Here is a 25,094-nt window from a genome sequence, read left to right as displayed (position 1 = left end):
AGTGATATTTGTAATCCCCTGGTAAATGCAAATCAAGTTCTGTGTGTCTTTCTTTGGGAGATTGCTTCCCTGAGTCACTGGGGTTCATTTACATTCGGGTGACATCTACAACAATTTTGCCAACACAGCTTATTACTGCAAACATTGTGTCATTTCTGACATTTCTCTTTGCTGGAGAATCCCCAGAATGGCTCTGTTTGCTCTTGGTGGCAGACTTGGAGTCACACAGAGAGCGGTGCCAGCCTCAACCACTCCCGCCTCCCGCTGAGCACCGTTCTCTGAGTTCTGCCTCCGCAACTCTTTATGGCCAGGGTGGGAACAGAAACCTTCCCAAAGCCATCTTACTCTGGAAGCAGGATCAGCACCTGGATCTGGCTCCTGGAGCAGACATGGGGCAGGTCCCAGGCCACGTTTCTGGAGCAGAGGCACAAACACATCACCACGATGTGGTGGCAGAGCTCCCTACAAGCACCAAGCAGCTCCAACCCCAAACAGGAATTCAGATTAATCCAGCACTCCTGGGGCCAGACAACTGAACCCATGGAAAAGAAAGGTTATTACCCCTGTAGCTGCACTGAAAGGATGCTGAATTCCCAGCAAAGGCTCCTTTTCCAGTCTAACTCACAAGTGCATGTTACAAAGGTGGGGAAGGGGTCAGTGCCAGGAGCGTTATCTAAGTTAGACCCTCAACTCTTTGGTCCTCCTTTGCCATATCCCTGCTTTGTGCATTTCCCTGGCTCTCCCATGCAGAAGGATTGAGGCAGTTACTTCTACTTCTCTCCTCAGAGAGTGTCATCAGGGTTTCTTTCATTTATAAACATCATTTACAGGTTCTGTGAATTACTGTTGTTAGTGGGAGCCACCAATGATGCTTAGTAAGAGACATCAGAATATTTCCTTGTCTACCATTCCATATACTTTTCTCCTGCCCTGCTTATGTATTTATATGTAATATGCATTTATTTGTCACTCCCCTCTGGGGAACAAAGCCTGGCAGCTACAAACATTTCTCTTGCAATGATAGGAGCAAGCCTCTTCCAGAAGCCACTCAGATGAAACCAGCCACATTATTTCAGTTATGACTCAGGGCAGATTTGAATTTAGGATTTCAAGGAGGTGTTATGCCCCCTGGCCCTGCTGGCTGTTTTCTATTCACTCTATTCACTCTGTATTTTTCATCTTATTCTCAGTTCAATGACAGCATACAATGTTTTCCACTAACTCATATTTTGTAAAGATAATGTGCCAAAAACTGGAATCTGGTATTTATTTATAAGAGGCTGAAGTTGGGCCTCAGTTCAGGAAGGTGTTTATTTGCGTAGTTTATGCTCTGTAAATGCATCCTTGACTTATTTCCTACAAAATTTTCCAATTCAGGGGCAGTGAGATTTGTGTTCTAAAACTGTCACTGTTTCACCCTTTTAGATCGTGGGAGAGGGTTTTGCCTTGCTGATGGGCTTGTCTTGCTGTTTTCAAAGTTTGTATTATAGAAGTGTTAAAATCACAATTACCAGAATGTTTAAAAGAGCTTTTCCTGAAATTCATAGATTCATATAACAGATGAAGGAAAAGGCATAGCAAGGTAACTGCTTTAACTGGAACAGTTTCTTGGCTGTGTTTCTGGGTTTATGGAGCAGCCTTTACAGGCTGCCTTGATAAAAACTTTTAAACCTTAGCTTCTCCCTTGAAAAAGGACAGCCATTCAGAGAAAAATGTTAATATATTTCAAAATATAGCAATACTACTGATCATTTCTCCCTATGAAACGGAACTGGTCATTCTTTATATCTTGTCAGATAATTTACTGTCATTATATCTATCTTGAAAATGGCTGTATTTAGCAGAATTGAGCATTTTCTAGGTTCATGGGACAAGGGGAGTCACCATCACAATGCCTGTCCCATTTCAGGAGGAGCTGGCACACTGCAATCTTTGCTTGATGGTCCCTGCTCCTCCTCCTGTCTTGAGGCTCCTGCTTTCCATCAGCCATTGCCAGTGCTTCCAGGGGGGAGGCAAAGGGGCCAGAGCCCTGCAGGTTTGTCTCTCTTCTTTCCTGTGGGCCAGAACTCTGTGCTCTGTTGTTATTTCCTAAGCCCTCTATTCCTTTTAGCTTCTGAAAGGATAAGTTGTCAATTAGAGATGCATAACACAGATAAAAGTTCTGCTCTAATTAACATTTACTTGAGGGCTATTGCAATTATGTCCTTTGTTTATCTCTGCTTACAGAAGTCCGTAGTGTGTCAGTGAATTTTCTGTATCAGGCAAGATTAACAAATACCGACCCTCAGCAGGCAGTAAAATACTCATTAAATAAAACCCAATGCCAGCAAATAAAAGAGAAAGAGTATGCTGAATAAACAACTACTGGAAGAAGCAGTCTTCATCCTTAGAAAGGATAAATAAAAGTTGTAAGAGAAGAGGATATTGTTGTCATTAGTTTTGATAATCCAGACTAAGGCAATCTGTGAAATTTATAACCAGCCCAGCAGCAGCATTTCTGTAAGCAATAGGCTGCAGTTTGTTGTGACAGGGAAACAGTAGATGGTGATTTCCACAACAATCTAAATTCCCCTACTAAACACTGATAAATGTTGTGAATGCTCCAAAGAACTGAAGCCCATCTGGAGGTCACAGCAAGTGACTACGCAAGTGAAGAAGAAATGAGAGTAACAAGTACCAATGAATTCAGAACTTCACTGCATGACAAAGACTGCTTAAACTATCAGTACAACAAACAATCTGAGGCCTTAAGAAGCCTGAATTAGTCAGTGTGTTTATACAAACTGATTTATTAAGTTGCCCCCAAACTGGGTGCTGATTGGATTGTTCTTCATGTTCCCCCCTCCCTTTATCTTTTTCTTTGGGATGTTTGAGTATTTTTCCTAACAGAGAAGATTGTATAATAAAGATATTCCTGAGTTAAGGAATATAATTTTGTTGCTTCATAGGAGGGCTAGGGTACTATAATACAGCAGTGTTCCAAGCTGACAAGTACAGTTACATTCATGTGCTGAGTGAAGAAGTGAAGTTAAAGGAAGCTGAAATGACTTCTCAGAAGGAAATTGGCAGGCCCGGGGCAGCCTGGGCCTCTGGAGTTGGGATTCTTTCCTGTCGTTTGTGTGTCCTTCAATGGTTCCTTAAAACAAGGTTTCCCCCACTTTTGGAACTTCACTTCGGAGCTTGTTTCAGGAATCTCTGCTCTCCCATTTGGCCAGTAAGAAGGGCCTGGGTGCACCTCCAGGGAGGTTGAACCTCTCTGAAATGCCCCTCCGAATACCTGCCTGTCTCTGACAATCTGGAGAAGGTCTGTGTGACTTCCCTGGAATTGCTGGCAAGGACTAGGAGAAGCCTGGGTACAAATTTGCAAGGGAACAGTGAAATTGCAAATTCCTTTTCTTCAGCTGGACCAGCTCTAAAAGGGCATGCAATGAAATGAATGGAAACAAAGAATGCAGTCATTAAGTTAATGCTTAATGTTTTCAATACGTAATATTTCAAGTGCTGTTGTGTTTATGCAATGGATGTTTAACTAACAGCACCGTGCCTCTCTTGGAATTGGCTTTTCTGACAAGAACTGTCCAAAATCCAAGTCTGGATGGTGTTCAAACGTATTTTCCTCAAGAGTCTTCTGACAAGATGCTGTTCACTATCCTGGTTGACTCCAGGCAGGATTACCTAGAGAGGACTTTGCATAGGCAGGATTATATACATGGCTTTATATAAAGCTGCTGGAGAGGGATGGAGATGATGAATCCCAAAGACCTGAGGTGCTCCCCAGAGAGGCAATCTGGGGCTTGGCTGTGGAGATGCAGCTCTTGGAACAAACAGAAACCTCCTGTTAACGTGAGCCTTAACTAAAATCTTCATGACAGAATTATTTTAAGGTACTTTATGCAGTGTTTAATTACTCTAGTAATAAAATGAGAAATGTCAAGTTATATAAAATACAATTTCTTTGAGCTGAAAGCCTCCACTCATGTAACCCTTGGGACTGGGAGCAATGATTACACAGCTTATGAGTCTCTTTGGCCTCAGTGGGGTGAATTCTTTGGTTCCCATGAAAATGTATATTTAAACCTGAAGCAGAATTTTACCCTTTCATTTTACTTTCTCGTGGTTTCTGGAAAGCCTCTAGATAGAAAATACAGCCTAAAAAAAGGAGAAAGGTAAATTGAGACACTAAAAGACAGCTCAAATCTTTGTGTGCTTTAGCTTTATGCTAAATGAGTGGTGGAGGACTGGACAAAGGGGAGATGAAGGCAAGAACATCTTAAGTGCTACAGGTCAGCACCAGTTTTCCAAGTGTATTTTCTGAGAAATATGTGGTTAACCCTTGAGCAAAGGTCATACATTTGATCTTCTCTTCCAGCAGGGGAAATATTAGCTTGTTTTCTCAACTGGAATAAATCCATGCATTGCTTCTCAGGGCAGCTTCCCCTGAGTACATGCAGGACAATGCTTTTGTTAAGTCCTAGAAGTGGTTCTACTTCCTGTTGAAGAGGATTTAACAGCAAAACCCACCCTCAGTCGGGAAAAGAGAGCACAGGAAAGAGAAAGGGAGAGGAAGAAAAACACAGGAATGTGGTTTTATCTTGTGGGGATTCTGGTTGACTGAGACAGAAAGGAATAGGCAAATATATTCATACTTGCAATACACTTTAAACAGTTTATGTTCTTTCCCATTAGGCTGAATTTCATGGTAGATGCACATTAAATGCAATACTTTTATGCCAGGGTTTTGCGTCCTAAATGCCAAAATTAAGCTCTCAGAGTAAGCTAGGAAGTAATTATTTTGTCTCTGAAAGCTAGGACAGCTATGGATGGTAACAATTAACTAAATTCTGGGGTCTTATCCTGCAATATGGAGTTTTTATTTTTTATTTCGGCATTATTTTTTCTTTCCAAATTAGTCAGCATGATTATAAGAATTTATTTCCTAAGCTGCCCACAAATTGCATGCTGATGGGTTTTTTTTTCCCTTTCCCCCCCTCCTTTATCTTTTTTACCTAGAGAAGACTTTGCATAGGCAGGATTATATACATGGCTTTATATAAAGCTGCTGGAGAGAGATGGAGATGATGAATCCCAAAGGCCTGAGGTGCTCCCCAGAGAGGCAATCTGGGGCTTGGCTGTGGAGATGCAGCTCTTGGAACAAACAGAAACCTCCTGTTAACGTGAGCCTTAACTATAATCTTCACGACAGAATTATTTGAAGTTTTTCTATGCACTGTTTAATTACCCTAGTAATAAAATGGGAAGTATCAAGTTATATTTTATTTTTTCTTTCTGCATGAAGCCCCTCCTCTGCAGAGCTGTGTGTATTTGTGTGTATGCACACATCAGCTCTGGTAAGCACACACTGAGGGCTGGCTTGGAATCCTCTCCATGAATCACGCACGTGGCTTCTCAGGCTGTTGTTGGTTACTGTGATGCCCTAAACAGCCTTTTAGGAGTTTTGGAGCTGTGGCTCAGCATATGGGAACCGTTACTCTTACATAACTATAATGCCCAGGAGTCATGGCTGGGAAACTGTGTGTGTGAGGTGCTACAAAAAGAACAAAGATTCCCTCCTCCCACATTCTTCTTGTTTGATCCACCACTTGTTCAGGCTCTTCCTGCCAAGCTGGTTTGTGGCAATAGCACAGATGTTTTCCATCTTGCAGCAATATGCTGAACATATGATGGAAATCTATCCTGGAATACAGCCTCCCTGGAAAGTCCACTCATACTCTCAATAGACACTGTGGATGTTGATTTTGAGGACCCAAGTTTTTTCTCTGTTCCTTCCCTGAAAATTCACTTTACCTTGGCTGGCTACAAAGCTTTTTCTGCACATGTCTAGGTGTGAAAGGATGTGTAAAATCCTGTAAATCCTCTGTTTTACAAGCACCATTCTGTGTGTAAGCCCTGGGGAATCTCTCTCCCTGTCTCAAACAGAAAACATGGGATGCCTCTGCCTTTTGCTCATGACTGAACAGCCTTGCCAGAGCCCCAGTGTGAGCAGACTGCCCACTACAGTGGTGGATCTCAAAACCCCGTGGCTTCATTCCTGTCCCCAACAGTAGTGGATCTCCTCAGAACACTGTGGCTTCGTTCTTACAGCTGTGTGTGTAAAAGTGGTGTGACATGGCTGAGAAAGAGCTGCCTGTGTTGGTTTCCCCCTTTTCTTGGTATTCTTTTCTGAATTCCTTTCTTAGCATCTCTTTTTGCTTTGCCCTTCTCATTTCTGAGATCCTGCATGGCTGATAAAAAGCAATCTCTTATCTAATGAGTGCTGAAGCCTGGTCACTGCTGTAGACACCACTGAATCTGATTTTATCAATGCCAGAACAAAGGGTTTGATTCTCTCTGAGGCTCAAGAACAGGACTCCAGGATATTGGATTAGGTACTAATGGCACAGTAGGCAGGAGGTTTTTGAAAGTCATCTTCCTTTCCATCTGTCATTAATCTGCTTCCATGGCTGATGAGCTGCCAGTGTTTTAAGATGCAGATCTCATGAATATTCCTTAGTGACAGGCCAATCCAGAAGCCCCTGGAGTGAATGCACAGTGGGCACATAGAACAGACTGAAGAACTTGGCCATTTATTTATCTGTTTAAAGAGAAAAGGCTTTCTCTGACCAAAAAGAGAACTGGACTAATAACCTTCCAATGGGTATGGAGTGGGAAAGCTTTTTGTTTTCCAACCTGCACCAAGCATAACCTTCCATGCTTAGGGATTCTAGAATCTGAATTTAAGTTTTTGTTTAATGGCCTGAATAATTGCGCCACAGCTGCTGGTTTAAACCTAAGTTTGTCAGAGATGATCTAGTCCAGTCCAAAGCAAAACCCCACCACGCTTCTGTGATTCATTTTTAAGAACTCCAGCATTGACAGGAATGATTGACCAGCTTTCAGACTGATGGGGAAGTTTTCTTGTGGCAATAGGAAATACATCCCTTTGTTTTACTTTGGTGGCTATATTTTATCCCAGTTCTCTGCGTGACTGCTCTGTTCTGTTAGCTGATAGCTGAGACTGAATTGCTGGGGGGTTTTTCCAAATAAAGTTGCACATGGTCAGCCTCCTTGGGAATCCCTGTACAGTTGTAGTCCACCAAAATTTCCATGATCTCAAAAGCTAATGATAGATTTGCTTGTGAGTAGAAACAAAAAGTAATTAAGTCCTGCTTGTAGGTATTTACTGGAGGGTGAACTGTACTGTTTTTCAGAAACATCAGAAATGGTTCTCATTTTCCAGCTTCATGTATGTTTGAAAGTAAAATTATTGTACAGAATTTTCAGCAGGGTTCCAAAAGATAAAGGAGTTCTAGAAAGGTGTATGTGCTGCATTACCACCAGTTGCCATTACTGTTTATAACACAAATGGTTTTTTTATAAGTGCTGTTTTGGCTTTACTGAAAGATATTTGGGTTTCTGGAAAGCCAGAGGTGGGGGAAAGAATTGGAACAAAATTGAAATAGAGCAGACCAAAATAACACAGTAAAGCATGTTATCAGCATTGAAAGGCTTTTTGACTTTGATAAATATTCCAGATAATGAATTTAAGAGACAGAGCTCTGCACACCGCATGGCTGTATCACCATCTGCCTGGCACTGTAGTTAATTGATTCTATCACAAAATTGCTTTGCTAATTAGATGGAAAACAGCCTGGTAGTAGTACTTGGAGGGTTCATCTGCTGGCCTGTTGAGTGCTGTGCAGTATTTGTGTGTCCAATCCTTCCATTAGAAGCAGGGATTGTGGTCCCAATGGCACCTAGGGACACCCCCCCCCTCTGTAGAGTACAATGTGTGGGCTTCCTGGGCTCACACATTTTTAGGCTGAGGAAGTAATCTCAAGCTTACTTAGTCAGGGTCAAGCTCTTAGCAGGAACAGATGCTGGTGAAGAACTTCTACCTGATAGTTTTTCCCCTTTTGTTGGGGGTTACTCTCCCTGTAATTCTTGAGGTTCACAGAAAACTTCCTGCAGGGAAGCTGTGGGGAAAATCTGAGGAGCTGATTCAGCCTCCGATTCAGATATGAAGCTGTCCTTCCTGGCTGGTAATGAACAACAGCTTTGACAAGGGCTGTTTTCACAGACAGCTCAAAAGGTGGAACATAGCTTTATTCTGCTATATTATTTTAGTGCAGAAATTATTTGTTTGTAACACACTAAAGATGGAAATTTTAACCTATCTATGCACTAGTTTTACATTATGATTTATTATGAGAATTATAAACTTCCAGCCCAGGGGACATTAATTTCGAAACATCTGCTTAGCATCCACTGAGGCACTTGCAGTCAAGGAGCACCATATTGTGTGGCAGAGATTTGGACTACAGGTTTTGCTTGGGTTTAAAAAAAGCCTTAACAGCTGTTCTTTTTTCTCCTCCTCCTCTGCAGTTAATTCATCATAACTACAGGGAGTAATAGGTCCTGCTGCACCCTCCTAATGTGAATCAGAAACACACAGAGCTGTGGGAGCACTGCTGGCTACCAGCATTGGGATTCAGAAAATATTGTGTCAGTTTTTGTCCTTGAAGAAACAGTAATTTAGCAGGAGGTTCCAATTTCCACTGGAAATTTGTGTGTTGGAATGTGGGGGATGCAGATGTGGCCTCTAAACTAATGTGGGGAGATGATGGCCATAGAGTTTTAGTACTGACAGTCCGATAGCTGTAACTTTATGGTGTGCTGCACTTGCCTGTTGTTAAAAAACAAATTTAAAGCCACTTAAAGCCATTTATCAAAAGATTTTTAGGTTGTTGAAATAATAATATGAAAGTAAATTTCATCTATCTATCTATCTATCTATCCATCTCCCTCCCTCCCTATCTACTCCTGTTTTATCTATATAAAATCCTTTTCAATTAAAAAAAGGTGGCAATCCCCATATCGCTGAAAGCCTCTAAATAAATAAACAGAAATCCTATGTGATAAATCTACTTGCATTTTTAATCAGTGTCATTAAGCAGCATGAGAAATTGTCCAAGGACACACGTCTAATGGATAAGTGATATGATTGACACAAGCTTTAAAAGTGTCTATTAATAATTATTTAACAGAAAAACATGCTATAAAGGGAACTATATTCCCTTCTTGGTACCTGTTTTTATTATTTACGGGTTTCATATGAAGTAGATTAAGTTTTTCTTGGCCAAAATAAAAAGAAAATTAAATTTCTAAATCAAGATGCCATTAACTGTAAAGTGAATCAAACAAATTTAAGATGAGAAAGAATAATGGTAACTAACATGTAAAAGTCAGGTATTTTCATTCATGCTTTATGGCTCAAGGATGTAGTACTTTAAATGACTGTTGCCTCGGCAGGCAACACAAGGTGCTTGGATCCTGCCAGGAAGTCCTAAATCTCCTAAAATGTATTAGGATGAACCAAGTGTACCAAGTATACCGAATACCAAACACATTCTGAAGGAACCAAGGTGTTTTCTGCCCTACGGGATAAATGTTTAGATGCCAGTGTTACAAAACCAGAAAGTTAGAAATAAGAACAGTGAATGATTCAAGTGGAGTGCCTCTATCCTGCACACAGATAGGAGAACAGTAATAGACATGATACATATATATGATACATATTTAGATATATCCTCATCCCTGATATATTAGTTATATAATTATATACCTTACATAATGTTACCTATACATTAGTCACAGAGGTGGGGGTTTGATACACCAGTACTTTTTCATGTGCTGATTTAGCCACATGTTCATTGATGACTTCCTGATGTGAACACAACTGCTATGGAAATCTGCCTGGCAGCTCTTGGATTCCAGCTGGATCTGTCCTGCATTCCTGGGCAGCAGTGCTGCTCTGGGCAGGCTGGCACTGAAGGAAATGCTGCACCAGGTGTAATTCAGTCCTTCTGGGGAGCTTTGCTGTGGCTGCTGCTCTCTAACAGGTCTTGCAGAGGAGCTTTGGCACCCTTTGTCTGGACCCTTTCTGTGTCTGTGGGGTGACAGCTGGTGGTGCCTCAGTGGTGACACTCTGCTCCCAGGTTCACTTGTGAAGAGTCAGTCTGTGAAGACTGAAGATCATCAGTCCTTCCACTGACAAATAATGAATTTTCCTGTAGGCAGTTCCTGAGTTCTGTGCCCTCCTGTAAATTGCTCTGTTGGTTTGGAGCTCTTAACGACTGTAACGTGTTCAGAGCAAACCTGTGAGTACTTGACTCTTATTTTGTCAGCTGTCATTGCTGCAGGTTTTTATTAGCACTGAATTGACAGCTTTGCATTTAGAGAAAAATATATTTACATATATTAAGGAGATTGTTGCCAGTCACTACTTTATGCACACCTTTATAGAAGGGCAGAAAAGAACAGATTCTCTGGGCAATGTAAATTGATTAAAGGTTATCATGGGATCTTGGCAAAGTGCAAGATCATCCAAACTGGTGCGTTCCCATTAAACCTTCCGCAGCCACACCCAATATGTTCTCTCAGAGGAAAAATGACAACCCTATGTCTAGGTGTAGTCTCTGATGATTAGGTTACCAATGCAGAGTGTAAGAACCTGAGATCTCGCCTAAATTCAGGTCTTATGTTCCTCACATGCACATTAACTGTAAACCTTGGGAATTCCCAATACAGAGTCATAATCTTTTGGGCTCCATGGATCTGACCTGGATGCTGCTCCGTTGTCAGAGCATTATGTAGGGCTGGAACTGCTCTGGGAATAGTGGGAGTGGGTGGGGCCGAGCTGGGATGGTGGTGAGGGCCTGGTGTCCACAATCTGCATGTCCAGAGGGTTTTTACTCTGCGTTTTACCTCCATGTATCTCATGCCCATTCGAGGATGGGGTGCCCTAGACTGACTCCTGAATCTCATTTTCACTTTTACCTGAAGTGTCTTTACAGTCCACTCTGCCATTGTAACTTCTGGTCCTTCTGCAAAACTGAGGCCATGTTCTTCTGTGTAAAATGTCATGGTAACTAAAATCCACAAGGCTCCAAGTACTTCTTCTAATTAGTGACAGCATGTGATCAGTGCTATTTGTAGTGTGTAGAATAGAGGTCTAAAAGTAGTTTGTCCTCTTAGATGTTGCTAGTGTTACAAAGTGGGTATGCTAAAAGGAAGGTTTCAGTGTTAAAACTGTAGCTTGACATTAACGTGTAAATATAACAAGCACAAAGCAGGAACTGAAGAAGCTGAGGTGGTTACATCTCCAAGTTTGCTTGTAAACAGCAGCTGCTGAGACTGCAGCACCCTTGTGTTCATCAGAGATCTTCCAACACCTCCAACTCCTTTGCAACAAATCTGGTTTTAAAACAAATGGCTAAAACTATCTGCACTCTGTATAAAAAATACCCCATGACTCCTTTAAATACACTGGATAGCTCTGACCTGGCAGTAATTCTTCCCTCTCCCCTGGCCAAGCATTACTTGAGTCAGCTGTGAGACGGTTTGATTATTCACATTCCACTTCCAGATGCAGAGGCCCAGCCAGCAGCCACTGCTCTGCAGAGCTTCCAGTGCCTAATTGTTTCTGGCAGTGGCAACTGCCTTTCTTAGGCTTTTTTCTTCCTTCTCTCTCCTCAGCTGGCATTTCAGAGCAGTAGCTTTCATAATACATTAGCTTAATGCACTCTGAGCTTGACCACATCTTCCATTACCTCTGCTGCCTGACCACACATTGTCCTTGAACTCAGCATCCAGTATGAATGATTTAGACATATGAATAAATAAGCCTCTAAATACCCATGTCCTTGCAACAGCAAACCCAGATCAAACCTGTTGTTCAGAACAGCATATTGCTACAGACACTGAGTTGGTGAGCAGATGGACTCACATTCACAGGATGTGGTGGCATGATTCAGGAAAGTGAAGGGTAACTCATTTGAGCAGAGTTTGAAAGACATGTGGACTCTGCCATAGTCCCCCTTCTAGTGACAGCACAGCCAGTGTAAAAGGCAGAGTCTGTCACCACAATATGGTTCTTTTTTACTCAGCAGAATGCTCAGTTCATCTGAAAGGAAGAGAAACAATAGATGATTGTGTAACAAGCAATTCCTTCCTGAGCAACAAAGCCACGCATCTCTTGAAAGTCAATCTTGCTGCTTTTGAAAGCCCCAGCTGGATGAATGCACTGTCTCTTCTTTGTCAGACCTGAAAAGGTCTCAGACTGAAACAAATACTTCACGTCCTGTTGTTCTGGTCATTGAAATTGGGTTTGAGCCAGATGAGGTCTAGGGGAAGCACACCAGAGAAATCACAAGGCTACCGTGTCTCTGAGCCTTCTGGCTGCCTTACCTGCTCAAACATCCAAACCCAAACAATCCATCTTTGCCCACAAAGACACAAAATGGTTAAATGGGAAGAAAAAGAGATCTGTTATCTTGCATGAACCTGAAGGACTGGATTAAGACCACCTTAGCTGTAAGTACAACTCTGTCATGGTCCCTTTCCAGTCGGACAGGTGAGGGTAGGAACTAAGTCTGGCAGAGTAGGGAGGGATTTTTTCAACACTCTTAATAAAGCCTTGGGTGAATTTATGGAGACATAAACTCAAGGTTGGTTTACAGAGACATGAAATCCTATCCAGTAGGGTCTGCAGCTCTGCCTGAGGCCAAATGTTTTACTGGCCCCTCAATTAAATGATGGAAGACACATCCCAGGACTACTGTTGAGTTTGGGGGGCTGAGTGGAAAACTGAATCACTCCTCTCTGCCTAGAGGGGGGAAAAAAGTAGTTTTATTTTGTCCTTTGATAGTGCACTGTGGTTCCTTTTATCTTTATGCACACAGACAGGAATGATCAGACATTTCCTCCTCTCAAAGGAGAGATGGTAACAGCCAGAAAAGCAATTTCAGGTCATGCTAATATTCACCTGTACAAAATAAATTTGCACGAGAAATGGGAGTGTGGGTGGGACTGGTGCCACTTGTCATATCTGAGCAGGGCCACCCCTTCCCAGGCCAAAAGCTCTGAAGGTTTGCCCACAGCAGCAGCACTTTGGCTTTTCACGTCCATAAACATTCAAACAGCAGCTGCATGACACAAAATTAAAAAAGGAGCTGGGGAAGCTCAGTGAAAGGAAATATATGGGGTATTTTTTGTTGTTTTTTACACTTTAACTTCAGAATACAAAATATCCCATGGAGTTTCAGTGTCCTACCAAACCATCTAAACCACTGAGCAAATCACTGAAAGAAGAACTTGTCATGTAAGTATATTCCAGTTTCTCAGGATACAAATCTATTAACATACTATAAGGAACAAACCAAATTATGGAGATCAGAAAGTCAGAAAATTTTCCAGGAGAAGAGGGGTAAAAACCTCCTACATTATTCAAAGAATACATTATCATTTTTTCCCATTTCAACAGAAGTGCTATTGAAAGTGATCTTGTTTGGATGGTACATAAAAGCAAATGATTGTCTGACAAGTGCATCTGAGTGTGCACTGACATGTAGAGTCTTCCACTAAGGAGAAAGAGAAGTAAAACAGACAGAAAATAGTTCATTAATGACCAAATTAAATATTTTTGAGTATGGCAAGGAAGAACTTTGTGCAGAAAGATTCTTTGGAAATCAGCTTTAATTTTCAGTAGAGTATTATGAATTCAGGTTGTATCCAGGCCACTTTATGTGAGCAATCTAAAACTTTCCAAACAGAGGCAAACAGAAGTTCAGGCCCAACTTGAAGAGCACGAGCTCTGGAGCATCCAGGCCCAGAGGCACAGGTTGGCACCCAGCAGAGCACAGGCACTGCTGCTACATGATGTTTGTTAGCTCTCCAGCATTTTTCATTTGGAACCTTTTGTCACCCTTCACAGCTGCAAAATCCTGCAGCTTGGGTAATTGCTCCTGATTTCTCCTTCTGCACAGCTGCTCCAGGGGAAGATGGCAGTGTCCCCAATTTATAAACATCACCAGCATTGACAACACACTGCCACAGCAAATCTCAGCTCAGGCACTTGGACCTGGCAGCTCTGCCACCTACCAAGATCACTGTGTACGTTCAGAAAATCGTGGTGTACCTCCCAAATGGCCTCTGCATTTCTGGCAGGGATCCCAGACAACTGGAGGTAAAATGGCATGGAATTCCTAGCAATTAAAGCTGTGGGAGTTCCTGTCTGGGTGTGGGTTGTTTTGTTTGTTTGTGGGGATTTTTGAGAGTGTTGTTTGTTTGTGGCTTTGTTAGTTTTGGGTTTTTTTTTTTTTTAGAGTTAAAAAAATAATAGAAGCAGAAGCTAAGCAATAATACTCTATGGTGTCAAGAGTAGTCCTTGTGTAAATAGGAACTTTTGTTGATGTTGGACTGGTTGCGCAGTCATTGCAATTGTAAAAAAGGAAGATGATGCAAAGGGAAAAAAGTAATTATTAGGAAATTTATTGGAGTAATTGATCCTGGTAATATCTCATATATTCCATAAATCTGTTTAGTTCCTACTCTACTTCAAAGTGGCCCTAATTATTCTAAACCCCTCTGAACTTGCTCCAGTTTACACCCTTTTGTATCTTTCTTGTTCACTGCTCCTGTTTTTACCAGTTCAACACAATTCTCCTCTACCACTGCCTATGATGTCTCCGCTTTTTGGACATATGAAAGTTTTCTACAGTTCCTTTAACATAAAATTCCTGTTTTATCTTTCACCACTTCTCTGGCTCTACTTTGAAGGTCACTTAAATCCAAACACCTCATGTCACATAGGTAATGCTGTGCTTTGTGTTCTGCCAGTTGTGGACTGGGGAAGTCACTTTGGGACCTGGCCTTTAAGAGAACACCAGAAACCCACAGTGATGTTTTGTTATCCTCAGGGAGAACCATTAAGATTGTAAGCTATAAAACAGTACATGGGCAGATCCAATTTCCTTTGGACTGAGAAGCAGTGGGGTACAATGATGGTTAAAAAAATGGGTGTGCAAACCTTTCCCAGCTGTAGCAAGCGCAAATTATGTGTTTTGTGAATCCAGATGATACATATCTTCCATCTGTTCTCAAAGGGAGCTGTAAAATAATCACCAAAACTATGAAGACTAAAAATATGTCAATGTTCTTTTGAGGAAGAAAGTGAGGCACAGCCACTAGGCAGGGACAGAGGCATCACAAACTGACTGAGCAAATAATGTGCTTTCTGTTCTTTGCAATGAAAATTCTTTTGAGACTGATTGTTTCACTTGTGGAAAAATGTATTACTTCCCAAGGTGATCCTTCTGTCCCAGTACATGTTGCCAAGATATTTTGTCTTCAGAGCATGCTTTAAAATTAAAATTGATTTGAAACCCATTTTTACTAGGATGACAGGGAGCTAAGAAAGCCTCTCTCAGAGAAGCCCTTTCTGGTTCTAAACCCACCTGTTCCCAACCACAAGGGCCATGCAATGGGGTGCTGAGGCCTGGCAGGGTTTGGATTCTAAATCACCACACATTTGATGAATTTAGCAAGTGGAAACTGGTAACTTAGGAACATCAAAATGGCCATGTCAAATTTAGGTTGGGGCAGTATTATATAAATGTGATGAAAAAACTGACCCACAAGTTGAAAACTGATCTGCATCATTAAAATACAATAATAAAAGGTAATAGTTTCCAGCTAATTGTCCTGTGTCAGTAATACCAATGTTTTTAGCCACATGACCCCTGAATTGTGTCTCTGTTGAGAAGGGTACCCAGCTCTCACCTCAGCCACTGAGTGATAATGAATGAACCACTCATGGCACACGTTGGGCTGATGTTTAATGCTCTGCTTCTATGATCTAGATGAGCATGACACAGAAACCTGTGCCAAACACAATATAAGGAAGACAGATTCTTATCTCTCTGGTGACTTCTTGTGCCCACCAGTTCCTCAGCACTTTTGCATTGATGGCAACTAAAGAATGTGCAGTAACTTAAACCAGGGGACAGACACAGGATGTCATTTCTATACTACCACAGTACCTTGATACCACCTTTATGCCTGCATTTTACCATGTTGCCCTTGGCTGTATTTGGGAATCATAATTTGAAAATCTGGGAAAAACTTCTTGTTTTTACCTCTACAGGATGCTGCAGCTCTCCTGAGGAGCTGGAGATCTTATGTCTCCAACTTTAGGAAAATTTTCAATTTGTAGCTTGCTTCGTTCAGTAGAAACTTTTTTCTTTTTTAAATCAGAAACACAGAAATAAAGCCCTGAATTTAGGGATTTTTTTTCCATTTTAGATATCTTTCAGATTGATTAATAGGATCAAGTGGCAAAAGTACAGTTTCCACTCATGTTTCCATTTAGGATTGTGCTGTTCTAAAAGGAAAGTATTTTCTAAAATTATCTGTGTCATTAAAAAGTATTGGTGATATTCTGATTTTGTGCTCTCCCTAAACATCTTGGCATTTCTGGTTGAGACTGCTGCTCAGAGATGTGCTGTACAGCCAGAGCACCCAGCAGGATGCATTGGAACTGTTTTCAGGCTACTATTGAATGTCCCACATTCTTTCTAAAGGAACATCTGATTCCACAAATGTGTTTACTGTGAAGAGAGTGATTATTAGTGCAGTTTGATGTACTCTTCAAATGATGCACAAAAATCACCCCAAATAGCTACTCCTTTTTGCTCCTCTTTGCAGAGTGTGTGTTCCTCCCTTAGCACCAAGTTCCAAGCCAAACCAGAAATCCCTTTGGATTCACATTCCTCTCTGGATCTGTCTCTGAGGCAGAGTTGGTATTACAATATCCAGTGACTAGATATTGTTGGGCTACTTGTCAAAATGGCTGCTGCAATAAGCCAGCAACTTGTCGTAAAATAAAATAAAATAAAATAAAATAACCCCCAGTTAATTTACCTTTCAGAGTTTTATTGTCTGGTCAAGGCAGCAGGGCTTTACCTTTTCTCTGCTCAGCAGGGAGTGAGGATCCTGTGCTACCCTGTGTAACCACTGCTCTTGGAGCAAGTTTCAGGGCAATACATTGATATGACAACAAGGAAACCTGGTCTACAAATTTCTACAAACTCTGGTCTTCTGTGTTGGGTTTTCTGTGACCAACTTCTTTAATAAAGCCTGGTACTTGTTGCCAATTGTTTGGCCCAAAGACTTGTGTGCTGAGTGTGTTTGGAGAGTGAAAACAGCCAGTCTGTACCTCGGTAGTTTAGCTTGCAAATAACCAAAATACTGATTTCTGCTAATAAGAGATGTCAAAGTGTGGATTAGAAACAAAATTCAATATGAGGGGGTCCTAGTAAGAACTGGTCTTCCAAATGGGTCTAAACAGCTCACAATTACTCTCTCCCCAAGAGGATCTGGGATCTCTTTTGTAACAATCATCACTAAATCCCGAGGCCTTGCTGCAGAAATCCCTTCCCCAGTGGAAGGGAGACCCGCCTGTGTTTGTCATCCAAACGTAAAAAACGTTACAGGTCCTCAGGAAGCAGAAACTGAATTCAGAGTATTCCTGTCTTGTAGCAAGAGTCAGTGCCAGGTAATGGACAGACACCAACCCAGGAGCCTGGAGAGCCAGGCTTTCTCCTTAAGTTCCTGTGTAATTTAAAGCAATTAACTTTTCTACAGGCCTTTTTTTTCCTCTTCCCAGCTTTTGTGTGTTCTAGATACTTGTAATCTGAAAGGACAAGGCCAGTTATTTTGTGCAGAACCTAGAGTGATTAAGCTTCGGTTTTACTTGGGGCTTTTAAGTAGAAGTAATCTTGTAGCAATTTTGCAGCTAATTCAAAATAAAGCTAGGATGCTGAAAACCTGTAAAGATCAGATGCTTATAGAACTGCTTTCCTTAAACCATAAAACTAAAAAAGATTGCTTGCCAATGAAGGAAAAAACAATTGATGAAAGACAAATCCTCATTTTAAAGATGGAAACAGAGGGATTAACATACTTGCAACTAAAAACAGCAATTAAAAGATAAGAAACTTAGAATTAAAGAACCCACAGAAACAAAGTGTTATAACAGCACTGTTTGCATTAAGAGTAGACAGGGATCATGGGATCGTTTAGTGAATTATCTTCACACAGGTTCTTGAGGACTGTAGGCTTCCCAATGTCATATAATGTCATTTTTAAAAAAGCAGTCAGAGGTATTTCAGGAAGTTCCAGTAATAAGTGTTTTAAGTCTTGGAGCTAAAATCCCTGTTTGAATAAATGCTGTCAAAGCCAGCTGAATTGCTTCTGCCAGCTGTGAGCTGGAGGCCAAGTTTTCAAAGCATCTGAGGACAGAGACACTAAGGAAGCTTTACAGAGGAGTCCACCTCTCCTGGAGAGATGCTCTGCAGAAAGGTACCTGGGCATCTGCTGGGTTTTTAGGTGCTTGAACACACAGCTCAAACAGGATCGAAACCAAACCTCCCCCTACTCTCCTCTGAGAGGTTTCTTGATAGGCTGCTTGTAGCAGCTTGACGAGGTGCCCTCCAAAAACTAAAGCATCATTTTATTTATTTGCTAGGGAGCAGGTTTGGACTAGACTCTCTGTGTTTGCAATGCAGGTGCATAGGAACTATGCATCTATTATTTCCTAATCTATTATTTGAATTGGGGAAGTGTGAGTTGGGAGAAGCTGCTTGAAATTAAAGCATTAAATCAGTAGGTACAATGGAAATGAATGACTTGGAGTTGTTGGCTTACATCCTCACACATGAGGGTGAGAAACTGTCAGGCTGGGAGAGAAATGGATCCCTTCCCAGTGCAGATTCCAGCCTAACAAATTAAAAGGTGAAGAAATTATTCTTGATGTAACAGATGATTTCAAGCCATCATAAAATAAATTGATGGCAGAAAGATGCTGGATATTACTCAGTAGCGGAGAGGAACAAAGGATTCCAAGGTATGGTTCTGGAGGTATTTGAATATCCTTCCTTTCTGCTCAGCTGGAGTCATTAAAACATGAAGTGCTCTGTGGAAAACTCAAGGGAAATATGGGGTATGCCCTTAAGGAAGAGGAGATGGGAACCTCTTTGGCACCTTCAGAAAACATCCACACTTGGAGGAAAAAATAGAGTGAAGGAAGAAAAGAGCAGATTAATCTGGGGATTAAATTTTGCTGTGCACTTAAGAGAAGAGAGGTCAACTGCAGTGCATCTCGCTCACTGTCTGGCACCACAGACCTACCTTGCTTCTGTCATTCTTGACAGAGAAGAGAGATTGAAGAAGGCTGGTGAATGTTGGTGCTTGGATCACTGACACCTCTTGAGGCATCCTACAAGTGCAAGGGGATGTCCTGCTGTGCTGTGCACAAGTCTTGGTGCAGCCCTGTGAGGCTGTCTCTTCAACTCCCTGGCATCCTGTACCTCTCCAGGGCACCAGCTCCCACCAAAGCTGGAAGCAATCTCCTGTCTTTCTGCATGTCTCAAATCTGGGACAGCCAGGAGCACTCCTGAAGGTACTTGCACAGACCCCAAATCACCCAGTTTCTTCCCTGGTTTGGACTGAGGCACTGGGCTCCACCCATGCCTAGGGATGTGCAGTTATGTTCCTGCTGATGGGCTCCCTGTCACTGGGAATTGTGTTTGTGCCTCTGGACAACTGCACTAAACTGGCTGAGTTTGGAGTGGGAAAAAGACAGGATTTGCCATCAAGAGCTGCAGACTGCCAAGTCTGCAGCAGTGGAGAGTGCATTTTATTCTTTCTGTGTACAGAAAGATTTCCTTGTTTATGAGTAGAAGTTTATTCAACCTTTCACTGTCCTGGGGTCTCGGGGTGCAGCTCTCAGTGCTGGAGTCAGTGGCAGCACAGCTGGCAGCCAGCTGTGCTCTTCTGCTCTCCCCGAGCCAAACGCTGAGGGGCAGCCTCAAGGTGGCTCTACTGATTCCAGGACGAGGATTTTCTGCAGTTTGCTCCTGTGGGACATGTGTCCCTGTGCCTGTCTTAGGTGGGTTTTCATGCACAGAGAGCCACAGTTGGAATGCTTCTGTTCCTTCTTGATTTGGTGAGAGAATTCAGTTTAGTTAGAATAAGTTTGTAAGCTCTCTAAAGGTTCTAAGAAATCTTAGTGCTGGATTTGAAAATGGTGTCTGTATATTTTAAAGCTTTGGTTTTTGTCATTCATGTATGCAAATGAACATTTTACATATCTCTGGACATTCCTTGTGCTCTTAGATATAAAAGCAAGGATGTAGTTGAATGGGACTATCACAAATACTTAGTATTTGAATACATAACTCTAGAGTCACTAAATAGCTGGAAATAACTATCTTTTTATAATATATGATATTTACTGGCAATCTGGATAATTGATTGAATAATCAGTTGGTTTGTTTGCTTTTACTTGTGTCTACAACCAATTTCCTCAGAGATAAATCTCAGAAGTGCTGGGAAGGAGGTGGAGGAGGCAGGCACATGCAGAAAGGGAAGGTAGCTTGCACAGAACCATTTTTCTGCCTTTTTATTTCTCTGACAGTTTTTGAACCCCTTCATTTAAGCATTTGAAACAGTGACTGAGGTTCATGACAGCCTATTAATACTTTATACTCATTGTCATTATTTTCTAGAGATAAATCTGACTTTTTATTCTGAAAACCAACCAACCATCCAAACACAGCTAAAACCTAGAAATACTGTGCAAAGAAAATCCAATGTTTCTCTCAGAAAGAAACATCTACAGCAACAAAGTCAAAACAAATTCTATTTCTGATTAGGAAGTTCTGTTAAACACTGACCCTGTCAGCCCGCCTTGGCTCTCTGTGGTTGAAGTCACTTGGCTCCATCCCTGACTATTCTCCTGCCTAGACTTTGTTCGTGTGACTTTTCCCCTTTGTCCTGGACTAGAGCAGGATTCTCCAGGCACAGCTGACTCTGTATGGGCAGAGCTGCAGTCCTGCTCCTGAGCCATTGTCCTTGCTTAGGAAATTCAGTGTTTGGAGAGCAAATAGGTCTGGTACCTGGCCTACATGAGTTCTGTAGAGCTGAAGAGTCCACTGTGGAGTCTTCTTCCTGTGGTACCTCCAAAGAGCCTGGGATAAGATAACTCTGGTCTCTCCACATTCGCTGTAAAAGCATCCCATGAGCCACAGTTTGGTTTCTGGCTAATGCCCACCTGGTACTGTGTTAATATTATCTGTTCCTGCCAGCAGAACATTTCAGAATCTAGGCATTACAGGAATTAAAGCTGAGAGCCCTTGTGGAGAAGGCCAGAATGTCAGGTGTGGCTGAACTGGACTCAGTTAAGGCCGAAGGAAAGCCAAGGTCTAAACCACTTAATTCTGTAGGCACCTGCTTGGAAATGAGAGCACCCCTCAGACTCCTCTGAAGTGTTTGCTGCAATTGCTCTACTACAGAGCTCTGCCAATCCAAACCCAATGCAGTACAAAGCTGTCCGGCAGTGAAGTGCTGGGAAACATCACTTTGTGCATGATGTAAAACCAGCACTTCTGTGGGAAAATAACCTCAGCATTCTTTTTGCAATATTGACCTGTAGCAACACCAGCACACCACAGGGATTTTCTTGCCAAGTCCACCTAACAAATGAGGAGACTGCCAATGTAGCTGTACCAATGCAAACATTTTTGTGCTGCTATTATGTATTTTCTGTGATTTGGGTGATGCCAGTTGGGCATCTATTAGGCAACGGCTACTTATTTTGCAGTTGCTCTTCAGCCCAACTTTAATGTGTTTTTTTGGAGGAGTTTAAGGGATTACCAGGCCATCTGAAAGACAACACTTGGCATTTACCTGGTTTTGCACTGTCTTCACCTTTACCAACCAAACTCTTCTCCCAGTTACCAAAGTTGTCTTAGTGATAGATCCTACAAATCCCTACTGCTGACAGAAGCTGTTCTGACTCTATTAATAATTTCACGATAGATTGTGACAGCAAACATTAAACAGGGTATGATTTCTGGTCTGTGAATGACTTTGTTGTTCCTCCTTGTATGTTCCAAAGTAAATTAAGGGAACTTCTTGTCTGTCCTTCCTTTAAACTTCACATTTAATTGTACGTTTTCTCAGGCAGGATGGGCATGAACAGTGTTACAAAGTCACAGTCTAACGATACATTTCAGCACAGCTTTTCTTGAGCTGCAGCCCTTGCTCCAAGAGGGCTCTAGGTGGGTTTAATTGTTTTGTGTGCATTTTTATCATTATGCATTCTTCCATCCAAGACACTGGACGTGCTGCCCTGCTTCCCTGCATGCACATGGTTTTCTGCCAAAATAAGACCAGTGACACAAGGATAATTGGCTCCTATAATGCTGTATTCCTTTTTCAAAAAAACTTCATGTAATGATTACAAAAGCCAGTCATAAAAAGGAGAGCAGAAGGAAGTCAAATGTCAGGAATTGTTTTATTTCAATGACTGGAAGTAATTTTTAGCAACATTTGTTTCACTAAATAGTGCCAAAATGTTATAAATTTTGACTGATGTCAGTGTGCTTCATTTGTCAGTTTGCTAGTTTGCTGTTGTGGCAGAAAATGCTGAAAAAGAGGATTTTTTTTGTAAAGATAAAATATTGAAGTATTTGTACCTGCCACTAAATTTTATGCCCCTCTAGTTCAGACAATTCTGTAATTTCTGTGAGTTTTGTCTGTCTAAAGATGACAAGGTTAAGAACATTTCTGTTAACTCAGTTTTTTCTCAGTCAGGAAGCTATTTGCTTTTTAATGGATTGATGTTTATCTGCTAGAGAACTTTAAATATAATATTCCTGCAGCTGTACATGACTGCAAAGCATGCCAATAATGCAGTTTAAAAAAAAAAGAAAAAGAGATTACTTACGGAGATTGGAATAATTGCTGCCTATTCCAATACTGATGGAGCTTCCAGAGATGAGAGGAAGATGGAAGAAAATAACTAAAAAAGGGGAAAATTAAGAGAAAGGTCCTTAATAGCAGTTTGCTTTTGTTTTGTACCAGATGTGAGTAGAAGACACATTGAGTTCACCTGCTCTCTGGGCAGGATTGCACATCTCAGACCCTGAGTGCACACACAGATGTAGCTCGTATGTGGGGGGGAAACGCCAAACAAGCCATTGCTTCATATTTCCAGGAATCCCTCCTGCTCAGGAAATTATATTAATGCCTCTTAAATTCCAAACCCCACGTATAACCAACGTGTTATATAAATATGCTAATTATTGTTAAGTCATTCACCAGTCTCTGAAAACAGGCACCTACCATTGTAAAACCAAATAACTTCCCTGATTTGTTTGAGTGCAGCTTGAATGCATCAGGCGTGCGTGTGCCAAACTGGGTTGGCATAAATTTAGTCTAAAATTTGATACACATACTCCCCCTATGCACTTAGGCTTTAATATTTATAACTTGCTCTTCAAAGGTTTATATTTACAGGCAACACAATGCACACGAGTAGAACGTGTCCTAAATAACCAAATCTTTAGATTTCTTGAAAGTTGGGCTCATTTGCGACTGCAGACGGATTTAAAGCCTGATTCCCGAAAGGCGCTCGCTGTGTCACAGCCTTTGCTCGGGGTCTCGGCGCTGCCCTGCCCTGCCCTCTGCGCTCCCACCGCGGGCACGGCCGGGAAGGGGCTTCTCCCTTTTCGGGAGGGGGCCCGGCCAACACAAAGTTTCGGGCAGGGTCCTTCGGGCTGTGGGACCCCCGCACCCGCGGCAGGGCGGGAACACGCGCGGCTCCCGCGGCCCCTCAGAGCCCGCCCCGGCTGGGAGCGGCCCCTCAGAGCCTGTCTCACCCGGCACGGCTCCTGCCTCACCCGGCTCGGATCGGCCCCTCAGAGCCTGTCTCACCCGGCACGGCTCCTGCCTCACCCGGCTCGGATCGGCCCCTCAGAGCCTGTCTCACCCGGCACGGCTCCTGCCTCACCCGGCTCGGATCGGCCCCTCAGAGCCTGTCTCACCCGGCACGGCTCCTGCCTCACCTGGCTCGGATCGGCCCCTCAGAGCCTGTCTCACCCGGCACGGCTCCTGCCAGCCTCACCCCGCACGGCTCCTGCTTTACCCCGGCACGGCTCCTGCCAGCCTCACCCCGCACGGCTCCTGCTTTACCCCGGCACGGCTCCTGACAGCCTCACCCGGCTCAGATCGGCCCCTCAGAGCCTGCCTCACCCCGCACGGCTCCTGCTTTGCCCCGGCACGGCTCGGCCCCTGCCTTTTACCCCGGCACGGCTCACGCCTTTCCCCAGCTTGGCCCCTGCCTTACCCGGCTCCGTTCAGCCCCTTCCTTACCCCGGCTCGGCTCAGCTCTTGCCTTTTCCCGGCTCGGTTCAGCCTCTGCCTTTCCCCAGCCTCTGCCCTAACCCATCTCAGCCCCTGCCTCCCCCTCAGCCCGGTGCAGCCCCTGCCTTCCCTCAGCCCGGGTCAGCTCCCGCCTTGCCCCAGCCCCCTGCCCGTCCCCAGCCCCGTTCAGCCGCTGCCTTACCCCAGCCCGGCTCAGTCCCAGCCCCTGCCTTCCCCCAGCCGCTGCCTTTCCCCATCCCGGCTCAGCCCCTGCCTTCCCCCATCGCGGCTCAGCTCCTGCCTTCCCCCATCCCGCCCTGCCCTGCCCTGCCTTACCCCAGCCCGCCGCCGTGCCCGCTGTCTCCATCCGCCCCCGCCGCGGCTCCCCGGGGGCCGGCGGGGCCCCGCCGCCTCCTGCCGTGCGCGGGGCCGGAGCGGGGCCGGGCCGGAGCCGGCGGCCCCGGGCTGGGGGCAGGGGGGCGGGTGACCCCCGCCCCGCGGGCAGGGCCGCGCCGGGGGCAGCGCGGGGGGGGCCCGGGGCCGCACATGCCGGGGCTGACCCCGCCGCTCATCCCTCCTGCGGCAGCCCCGGGGAGCGGCGAGCGGCGGGGCTGCTGCGGGGATTCGCTGCCTGCATGAGGAGCTGTAGGCGGACAACGGCTCCGGAAAGCCGAGTCCAGCCCAGCACTTCGGCTCAAACGGAGGGACTGCCTGGAGTAAACCCACGGGGATGGACGGGATTATCTGGCAGTGCGGGGGATATAATTCCGTGGGACTGGATGGGGGCTAGGAGGAGGATGTAGTCATGTAGTCCTAGTGAGAGCTAAACCCACTTTTCAGTAGTAAGATCTACTTGTTACCAGGGTTCTTGGGGACGTTTCTCAGTGTGATTGATAATTGCCCTAGTGCTGGATACAGAGGGAACAGGGCTGCAGCAGGTACCAAAGCATATGAGCTTTCGTAACTGGTTGTTTACCTCTAAGAAAAGCATCATTAGCTTTTTAGGTAAAGAATGAATGAAACGAGGCCCCTTTTCTGTATGTCCTGTA

The 25,094-nt window shown here is 43.5% G+C and overlaps 1 protein-coding gene across 1 annotated transcript in view; it reads right to left on the bottom strand.

Moving 5' to 3' along the window:
- The window catches only part of BEAN1 (brain expressed associated with NEDD4 1), a 57,475-nt gene extending 33,034 nt beyond the window's left edge, over positions 1 to 24,441 (bottom strand). The window contains 2 exon segments of the mRNA XM_032121998.1: positions 22,628 to 22,702; positions 24,382 to 24,441. Of these exon segments, the coding sequence (XP_031977889.1) occupies positions 22,628 to 22,702; positions 24,382 to 24,412 (106 nt within the window). The 5' untranslated portion in view covers positions 24,413 to 24,441.
- Positions 24,442 to 25,094: the final 653 nt, after the last annotated feature.

This window comes from Corvus moneduloides, chromosome 12 (genome assembly GCF_009650955.1).
Source record: "Corvus moneduloides isolate bCorMon1 chromosome 12, bCorMon1.pri, whole genome shotgun sequence".
In the NCBI taxonomy this organism is placed as follows: domain Eukaryota; kingdom Metazoa; phylum Chordata; class Aves; order Passeriformes; family Corvidae; genus Corvus; species Corvus moneduloides.
This window is presented reverse-complemented; position numbering and strand designations above follow the sequence as displayed.